We start from the raw sequence: 10,133 nt of genomic DNA, 5'->3' as shown, positions 1-10,133 counted from the left end.
AATCCTATCCAATGTAATTGAGCATGTTCTAGTTATCCATTACCTAATCTTTAGTTAATCCTAATAGGTTTTGGCCTCAATGTTTTCTCGTGGCAGTGAATTCTCCAGATTAATTATGTTATATAAAAAGGCTTTTCCTTTCAATTCTACATTTGCATCTTTCAATTTAATTGAATGTTTGCTGGCTCCTCTGTTACATGAGAAGGACTAAGGAGTCCCCAGCCAATTCCCTGGATTTATACCATTGGTGTGTCCTCCTCTGATTTCCCTCAGAAGCCCCAGCATAGAAAGTTTGAAACCTGGCGACAAAAAAGTACAAAAACTCCACAGGGTTATTTTTTTTTCCACAATCAGATATTGGCTGTTCACAAAATTGAGTATTTCTGACTTGTCTCTGCAGTATCCAGTAGGAATGACAGAATTGAGCTGCAAAGATTCACTGTCTCTTGTAGCATAATTTTATCAAAATAACACCCACATAGAGGAACAACTTTTTGGGGCTGGACTTGGCTGTTCAAACACCCTGTAAGCACAAGAGTGATGGTAGGGGAAAGGGGTCCAGGCTCCTCAGGGCCCTTGGTCTGGATTGGAATCCAGTGAGAGGTCCCAGGGTGAGGCTCATTCAGAGGAAAACCTGGAAATTCCACCTTGAGTTTTGAAAATCAGGTAACTTTGGGGTGGCCTAATCTGGGCAGGTGTTCTCAGCCCACCAGCAAGGACACTTAGCTTTACAAGAAAATCCAAACCAGGAAAACCTAACCCAGCACAGCAATGTTGGATGTGGAAAATTGGGCCAGTTCATTCCTGCTGTCAGTATTGCACATTGTCAAGTTGAAATTCAGTCGTTACTGCTGTTGTTTAGAATTCTAATAAATACACAGACCTGGTTTTATAAGCTTTGACTCATTCTGCTCATTTTCATCTGCACATATAAGCAAAAGGCCTTGGAGGTTTGTGTGGATGATTTTTCCATTAAAAAAAAAAAAAAAGCCAGCAGATGTGGGTTTGGAATAAAGTTTGGGGATTTTGCTACACACATTTAAATTCCACATTGCTGTGACCCTGCTGCAAACACAACAAAATTAATCAATACTCAAGCTTCAGTGGATTTTTTTTTTTTTGTCTCTTCAGAGTATAAAAGTATGAAATCAATGAAACTAGGATGTTACTCGTCCATGGTGGTGCTCCAGCTCTTGCCAGTGAACCAACCAAATCTTTTACTTCAGTGTTCTCATCTGGGAAGGTTTTCTTGACGTGGAATTCACTTGAGTAAACCTTGGTTTGCTTGGATTTATTTTCTGTCTTTCTAATGAAAAATTACACCATTTTATGTCTCTGTAATGATACAGTCTGTGCTGGGGGATGGGTGATGCTGCCAGGAAAGTGTTTCTGATTTTAAAATTGCCTCCAAGCACTACCTCCTCGGTCTTGGAGGGTTTATTTGTGTGGTGTGTTGTCCACAGAGGTTCCTGCAATGCCACTTCCCTGTGGGAATGGTGCTGTGCTGGGGTCAGTCACTTGGCCCTTTGTAATTCAGGGAGCTTTCTTTGCTCTCAGGATGTTTTCAAATAGGAAATATTAAAATAAAAGGAGTAGAATATGCCAGGAGAGACGAAAGCTGCAAGTACTAAAGAAACCTGATGAAATTATTTGTGAGAGCTCCTGATTTTCTGTTTCCAGCAGTGCATCCATCCTGCTGTTCCTGCACAGAACTGGATAGAAGCAAAGGTCCCAGGTGTGGTGTTGCACATGAGGTGTTGAAAATAGTGACAATACTATTTCAGTAATTTAAATGTTCTATTTATTTGAAGTCAGTAACTTGACATTTCCAAGTCTGTTCTGGTTGGGTTGGGTTTGGTTTTTACTGTCTCATTCCTCTCCTGGAAGGAAAAGTGACTGTTTTGTACAAAATTGTAAATTAATGTGCTTGTTTGAAATAAACTGCAAACGTTTGGACAAAGTGGATGCATTTGTGCTCTTTACCTGTGTTTGCAAATTGTTTTGAGCTGAACTCTATTGCCAGGACAGCTCACGAACATTTCCATGATAAACCAGATCCATCATCTTGGGGAGGTGTATTTTTAAACCCAGACTTCTCAGGAGCTTCTAAGGAATTGAAAGAGGGAAGAGAAAATAAACCAGGAAGAAATAAATGTTTTGAGTGGGTTGTTTTTTATTAATGTTTTGGGGTTTTTTTATTAATGGCAGAAGCCCAAGTGAGGACACGGGCAGGTGTGGTGCCTGCTGCACCCTGAGCAGGAGGACATGGGAGGGTGTGCAGGGAGAGATCAGCACAAGGGATTTGTGGGGTCCTGGATGTCACAGTGTGGGAGACCACGGGGCTGGCAGGTGCCACTGAGGGTCCTGAGTGGGACACAGCCCCTTTCCCCTGTCCTGAGTGGGACACAGCCTCTGCCCCCTGTCCTGAGTGGGACACAGCCCCTTTCCCCTGTCCTGAGTGGGACACAGACCCTTCCCCTGTCCTGAGTGGGACACAGACCCTTCCCCCTGTCCTGAGTGGGACACAGCCCCTTTCCCCTGTCCTGAGTGGGACACAGACCCTTCCCCCTGTCCTGAGTGGGACACAGACCCTTCCCCCCGTCCTGAGTGGGACACAGCCTCTGCCCCCTGTCCTGAGTGGGACACAGCCCCTTCCCCTGTCCTGAGTGGGACACAGCCCCTGCTCCCTGTCCTGAGTGGGACACAGCCCCTTCCCCTGTCCTGAGTGGGACACAGACCCTGCCCTCCCTCCTCCCCGGCCACAGCTGTCCCACCCCTGTCCTGTACCCGGCACCACCACTCACAGGTTTGCTTAAAGCGCTTCCTTAGAGGCTCAGACTAAAAATCCACTTAAAAACCGAGCTTAAAAGGGACCGTGTGGGTCATCAGCTGCCCCCAGAAGTTCATGGCCCTGGGGAGAGCCAGGTGTCCATGCAGGTGGCACCCGGTGTCACTGCAGCACGGAATTGGTCACACTCGGGCAGGACCTGGAGCCCAACTCCCGCCTGACATTCCTGGGATACTTCATTTGGGGACCCCAATCCTGGTGGCCCCCAAAGCGTCTCCCTGCATTTCCCAGGCACACAAGGCTGAGCTGTCCCGCAGACTGGAGCCTGTCCCCGTCCAGATGAGCCATCCCAGGGGACAGCCCTGACCCGCCCCTCTGCCCCGCAGGACCCGGAGGAGGGGAGGATGGTCTGGCACCCCGGGGTGGGTGCCTCGTGGTCGGGGGCTCGCCGAGGGCTCCACGGCCGCCCCTAGGAGAGGGCGAAAGTCCCGGAGCTACCGTCGGCAGGAGCATATGCGAGTTTCGAGGCTCCCGCCCCTAAGCTGCTTTTATTAATTTGTAATCCCCTGCGAGCAGGAGGTAAAGGGATTCAGGGGATTAACGGGCTCGCAGTAACAACCACAATTATCAGCTCCGGCTGCCTGCGGCAAGCGGTGCGCACACGCACGGGGCTCTTCCCAGACAAACACGGCCCTGAGGCCGCACCGACAGCTCCGCACAGGCGGAAACGCGAGGTGCGATGGAGCAGAGCACACCTGCACCCGTGGGGAACGCGCACCTCGCACCCGCGCTCCCGCACATCCCCACGTGTTCCGCGCACACACACTCCGTCCGCGTCCGCCCCGTCTTCAATTAGCGCAATTAACCTCCCCGGGGCAGACTCCCACTCCCCCTCCGCGTTCGTTAATTAATTAGCGGCGGGGAAAGAGCCGCCCCCGCTGCCCACGGGCGGCGTCGGGGGAGCCGCTCCGCGAGGGGACAAACGAAATCGGGGCTCGGGGGCGGCCGGGGGGACAGCCGGGCCCGGGCGGAGGATCCCCCCGACGGCGGCTCCCCCGACCCCTTTCGTGCGGGGGTCCCGGGGCTTCTTTGGTCCCGATAGTGGGCGGCTGCAGCCCGAGCCCACGAGTCGGGCGCGGCCACGCGTGGGGCGGAGTAGCCAGCGCTTCCCCCGCCGCTTTTGTGATGCTAAAGAGCCCGGCGGTGAACCGCGGCCCAGCTGCGGCCCGGTGCCGCCCCCGGCCCGCCCCCCGCGCCCCCCCGCTCCGCCCAGCCCCGCGCCGCTCCCTGCGCGCCCCTCCGCGCCGCTCCGCCACTCCTCCGCAGCCACCCGCGCACTTCGGACGGCGCCCACGGAGGCCGCGATGCTGCTGGAGCGGGTCCGCGCCGGTTCGGAGAAGGCAGCGGAGCTCTGCCCCTTCCCGCGGAGCCCAGGTGAGGGGGAGGCGCGCAGATCTCCGCATCCCCCCGCGGAGGCACCGGCGGATGCTCTGGGAGCGCCGGGCTCCGTCTGTGCCGGTTCCGCGTTCCCGGGGGCGCCGTCGGGGCCGGCTGCGGGGAAGGGCGGCCCGACGGTATCGGGGGATCCGTCCCGGGCCGTCCCGCACGCCCCGCGCTCTCTCTCGTTCTCACCTGCCTCGTCCCCGATATCAGAGCTCCCCTCGCTGCCCCCCGTACGCTGCCGGCCCCGCGGCTGCTCCCGGTGTCGTTTGGGTCCCGTCGGGTCCGGCCTGGGGCTTCCCCCGATCCCGGGGAAAGGCGGCGGCTGCCCCGCGCTAACGGGAGCTCTGCCCAGCCCGGCGGAGCGGTGCCTCCTGCCCCGGGCTCCCACGGCTCCCTGCTCAACGAGAACAGGGATGAAACGGGGACTTCCTACCGCCCGACGGTTCCCTCCGACTGCGGGAGCTACCCTCGCCCGCCTGCCCGGCTCCCACGGGGCTTTTTCCCCACTTTAGAAAAACTCCGTTAATTCTTCTCTTAGACGTTCGTTGAACGAACGGGGCCAGCCCTGTCGGGGCGGGGAGAACCGGGCTGCGCTCCCCCGGCGTGGCCGGGGCTCCGGGGCTCAACGGGAGAGGCAGAGCGCGGTTCGGGACAGCGGGTCCGGTCCTGGAACGGGGCCGTCCCGGTTCTTGCCAACATCGGGAGCGGTCGATGTGGCTTAAAAAAAAAAAATAAAATTCAACGACGAACCGGGGCCGGGGCTCCGCCGATGTGCGGGATTAGAGGTGACACCGTGAGCGGGACCGACCGCGCAGCCCCGCAGCCGCCGTGAACGGGCCGGTGCCCCTGGTTCTAGCCCGGTTCGCTTCTCCGTGGCCGTCCCCGTGGGCTCTCCGCGGTGCTCACATCGCGGCAGCTGCGCGTTTCACCCGGCAGCTGGGAGCTGCTTGTGCTCTCCAGGGGCGGAGGCGACACCGCCGAAATGGAGCCCCCGGTAGAACGAAGGACGAAAACACCGTTTTCCCGCAGGACACGATGCCGTTCACGGCCCCGCGGTCCTCGGCTCCGTCGGGGAAGGGCTCGGCGGGGCTTACCGTGGCCGAGGGGGGGGACCGAACCGCGGGGTGCTTTGCCCAGACCGGCTGAAAATCGCGGCTCACAACGAGTTCGGGCCAGCGGCCGGCGCTGCGACCCCCGCCCGCCGCCGGCCCCGTCGGGGCTCGTTCCCGAGCGGCCCGGAGGAGCCGCGTCCCTCCCGCCGAGCGCAGCCGGGAAGGGGCGGCGGGAGGGGATGTGCCGGGGGCGGGGGGGGGGGGGATTAAATACAGCTCACCGCCATGCCCTGCCCGGCGCTTCAGACCGGCACCTAAAAATAACCCGCTTTAGCGAATTAAATCCCCGGCGGCGCGGGGGTGGCAGCGGTCGGAGCGGGGGACAGCAGCCGCCGTGATTTTGGGGGGGGTGTCCGGCGGGGGGAGAGCGGCCCCCGCGCCCCGCGGAAGATGCTCCAGAGCCCGCGGCCCTCCTGAGGGAGCGGAGCTGCCGCGGATCGCCATGCAGCGTAAGAGCCGCGGGCCGGGCTGGACCGGGACATTGCGGGATTTGTTCGCCCGCTGCCGGTGCCGGAGCTCTGTCCTGGCCGGAGCCGCTGCCTTTAGCGCTGCCGCTGTTGGGGTTGTTTGTTTGGACGGGGTGAATTGTTAAGGATAACGATTATTAAGTCCAATTCTTACCCCTGTGCACTGCGATCCAGCTCCGTAGCTCTACGGATAATTATCTCTGCATAGAAATACTCCCGTGTCCGTATCTATCTGTTTCTGTACAGCCCTGTCATACATCTCTCCGCCTATATTTATATCGATATATCTGTATTTATGTACCTCATATCCATATTTTCACTTACTTATTTCTATCTATACCTGTATACTGAAATCTGTGTATTTGTGTCTGTATATCTGTACATTTCACTCTCTAACTGCTGTATCTGTTTATTTTTATATCTCTATTTCTCCATAACTGTATCCTTATCTATTTCTCTCGGTATGATCTCTCTCGGTATCTTGAGGGGGACGGGACAAGACTGCCGTGTGTTTTTATTTTCAGTGCAATTCTTGTATTTTTTAGTAGTTTCTTTCATTCGGGCTACCCCGCAGTTGCTCGCAGGTGAATTTTGGAAGTTTAGGAAAGTTCCTTTTTTTTTAAGAAAAGGAAAAAGATCCTGGGATAATTACAGCTTTGCCGGCGGCTCGCTCGGGGGGTTAATTCCGTTTCCATCACTTTCCTTCTTGTTTATCCCGGTTCTCCCGGCCGGATCTCCCGGCCGCTTCTCCCGGAGTGCGCTCGGTGCGGGAGCTCGCTGCTCTCCGCGAAGCGGCGACAACGAATTTGAACGAATAATGATTTTTTTCGTGCCGTTCCTCGGGCCACCCCCGGGTCCGCCGTCGGTCGGCAGCAGCCCCGGGCCGGGCCGGTCGAGGAGGCGGAGGGGCCGCCGGGGCTGACCGGGGCTGCCTCCCCGCAGAGATCCCGCTGTGCGCCGGCTGCAACCAGCACATCGTGGACAGGTTCATCCTCAAAGTCCTGGACCGGCACTGGCACAGCAAGTGCCTGAAATGCTCCGACTGCCAGACGCAGCTGGCCGAGAAGTGCTTCAGCCGCGGGGACGGCGTCTACTGCAAGGAAGATTTCTTCAAGTGAGTGGGGACGGCACGGGAAGGGACGGGGGCCGGGTGGGTGTCACAGCACGGGCGCGTTCGGGGTTCAGCACCGGGACAGCGACACCGGGACAGCGACACCGGGACAGCGACACCGGGACAGCGCCGGGTCCGGCCGGGACCGTGCCCGGCCTCCCCCGGCTCAGCGGCCGCCGCTTGTCCCCCCTGCTCAGGCGCTTCGGGACGAAGTGTGCCGCCTGCCAGCAGGGCATCCCCCCGACCCAGGTGGTGCGCCGGGCACAGGACTTCGTTTACCACCTGCACTGCTTCGCCTGCATCGTCTGCAAGCGGCAGCTGGCCACCGGCGACGAGTTCTACCTCATGGAGGACAGCAGGCTGGTCTGCAAGGCGGACTACGAGACGGCCAAACAGAGAGGTACCCCTTGCCCTGTCCCTTCCTGGGGACAGCAGGGCGCTCCTGCCCTCCGGGACAGGCTCGCACAGCGGGCGGGAGGGAGCCGGGAGAGCCCGGGGAGGGTCCGGGGTCCCGGGTCCGCCCCGTGGTAACTTCGCCCCCACTTCGCCCCGTGTCCGCAGAGGCTGAGTCCACGGCCAAGAGGCCCCGCACCACCATCACCGCCAAGCAGCTGGAGACCCTAAAAAACGCTTACAACAACTCGCCCAAACCGGCCCGGCACGTCCGGGAGCAGCTTTCGTCGGAGACGGGGCTGGACATGCGGGTGGTGCAGGTGAGAGCGGGGTCCGGAGCGGGCCGGGGGCGGCGGGCGGGGGGCGGCCCCGCAGGCACGGAGCTCCCCGGTGTGCCCCGCTCGCAGGTCTGGTTCCAGAACCGCAGGGCCAAGGAGAAAAGGCTGAAGAAGGACGCGGGGAGGCAGAGGTGGGGGCAGTACTTCAGGAACATGAAGCGATCCCGGGGGACATCCAAGTCCGACAAGGACAGCATCCAGGAGGAGGGGCCCGACAGCGATGCCGAGGTTTCTTTCACAGGTCGGTCCGGGCTCGGGCTGTGTCCTCCCCGCAAAGCTGCGGCCGTGTCCCGGCTGCTTTCAGCCCCCTCGGTGCCGTGACAGAATTGTCAGCGGTAAAACCGTGCGTGAAACCAAGCGGCAGAGCCGCGGGATTCAGCGCGGGGGGAACCGGAGCCGAGGAACCGCGGGGGCCCAAAAACTGTGGGATGAGCAGGGAGAACTCCCCGGGCAGGCACTGCAGTGTCAGAGCCGCTATCAGACACGGCCTTTTCAAGGGATTCTTGGAAATACAAAAGCCGGGAAGCCCAGAACCACTGAATGTTTCTATAGGAAAACGAGTGTGATATACATATAATTTTTTATGGTCTTATTTAGGGATGGTTTTATTTGTGCAGTTGCTCGCTAGGACTCCTCATTCCTGTGGGAGCTGTACCTGTGCAGCAAAAGGGAAATTGTTGCATGTTAGGTGGCTTCTGCAGCAGTGTCCCTTTTTTGGAGCTGAGATTTCTGGTGACAAACCCAGGACAGACCAACAGCAGCTCTGGTCCTGCACAGCCTCACCCCGCAGTCTCCAGACCCACAGGGACAGGGCCCTGGGCCAGGTGACATTTGCAGGGACATGTTCTACACAACCCCAACTCCAGCCCAGAGCTCCATCCCAAATTTTTGCATCGTTTTTAGGAATGGGAGAGAAACTGAAATGCAAAGCTCTGTATATATTTACACAGACTGTGTATTTATATAAACACGCACTTTTTCATCTCAGCTCCTCTCCCGTGCTCCTAAAAATTATTTGATTTTCGAGTCTGTTTATACACACAGTGTATCTGCTCATTAAATATGAATAGTCTATAAATAATAACTAAAAAATGTCGAACAGTTATTGAGAACTCGATGCCACAAACAGGTTTGTATCCCAGGCAACAGAGCAGCTCTCACTGTCCATAAAGCCCCTAACGAATGCAAACAATTTTTGCTGGGAACTTTAAAAATATTGCTCATTTTTCAGGAGTGTTTTTAAGACATATAAATACATTCTGTATTCCTGTGATTTCATTAGCTGGTTCCTGAGCAGACAAATACCTTAATTTAATATCTCTTTTCATGAGCAATGGAATATCTTGCACTGGTTCGGGCAGCTCCTAAAAGTGATACTAAAAATTCAAGATAAATCTCAAAACGACATGGAAACAAAAGGTGGAAAGACATTGAATTAACTTTCCCTTTAAAGAATTATTTTTAAATCACAGTCTTATATTTTAATATGTACTGTTCACGCATATTTTCAAAATCCAAGATCCATTAGATGTTTGTATTCAGAAAAAAATAATAATCCTGCGGCTGCCTATGAAGATCTCTCAACAAGGATGGGAATAATAAGGAATTACGAGTGGAAGAGCGTGGCTGCTCAGCTCCCATCCTTTTAATCTGTTTATACCCGGAGCTTGCAGGAGCTCCTGAGTGACCGCCGCTCTCCCAGTAAAACCAGTCCACCCCAGCACTGTTCTCCCAGTAAAACCAGTCCTCTTCCCTTTCAGATGAGCCCTCCATGTCCGAAATGAGCCATTCCAACGGGATTTACAGCAATCTCAACGAAGCATCCCCTGCTCTGGGGAGGCAGGCTGGCACCAACGGGAGCTTCTCCCTGGACCACAGCGGGATCCCAGCTCAGGACCAGTACCACGACCTGCGCTCCAGCAGCCCCTACGGGATCCCCCCGTCCCCAGCATCCCTGCAAGCACTGCCAGGCCACCAGCCCTTAATCTCCAGCTTGGTTTACCCAGACAACGGCTTGGCCATCATGGGACAGAGCGGACAAGGCGTGCCCCAGCCCATGAGGGTCCTGGCCGGGAACGGACCGAGCTCCGACCTCTCCACGGGCAGCAGCGGGGGGTACCCGGATTTCCCGGCCAGCCCGGCCTCATGGCTGGATGAGGTCGACCACGCTCAGTTTTGATACAGGGGCCACCCCCAGGCAGTGGGAAGGGAAAGGACTGGGTGCTGTTAAACGCCACCTGCTCTTGGAAAGGACAGAGGGATGAGCCCTGAGTGCCGAGCGGGGCGTGGAGGGAGCAGAGGGGATTCTGGAGGTGACCCTGGCAGAGGATGGTGGACAAAGGAGCTGGCACTGCAGCTGCTGGCACCTGGAGCATCCAAACCAAACTGATTCTCGTGTCTTTACCAAACACCAAGACTTGTGCTTTACAGATTTGATATGAGGTATTTTGCGTTTTGTTGTCAGTGCATTCTCCAAAGCAA

General features: G+C 56.7%; 1 protein-coding gene across 1 annotated transcript; it reads left to right on the top strand.

Moving 5' to 3' along the window:
• Positions 1–4,152: 4,152 nt before the first annotated feature.
• Positions 4,153–9,831, top strand: LHX3 (LIM homeobox 3). Its single transcript, XM_062505717.1, has 6 exons — positions 4,153–4,222; positions 6,753–6,924; positions 7,119–7,321; positions 7,483–7,634; positions 7,722–7,893; positions 9,413–9,831. Exons 1-6 carry the CDS (start codon positions 4,153–4,155, stop codon positions 9,829–9,831), a joined length of 1,188 nt encoding a protein of 395 aa, XP_062361701.1.
• Positions 9,832–10,133: the final 302 nt, after the last annotated feature.

Source organism: Cinclus cinclus, chromosome 19, assembly GCF_963662255.1.
Source record: "Cinclus cinclus chromosome 19, bCinCin1.1, whole genome shotgun sequence".
NCBI classification, from domain to species: Eukaryota; Metazoa; Chordata; class Aves; order Passeriformes; family Cinclidae; genus Cinclus; species Cinclus cinclus.
This window is presented reverse-complemented; position numbering and strand designations above follow the sequence as displayed.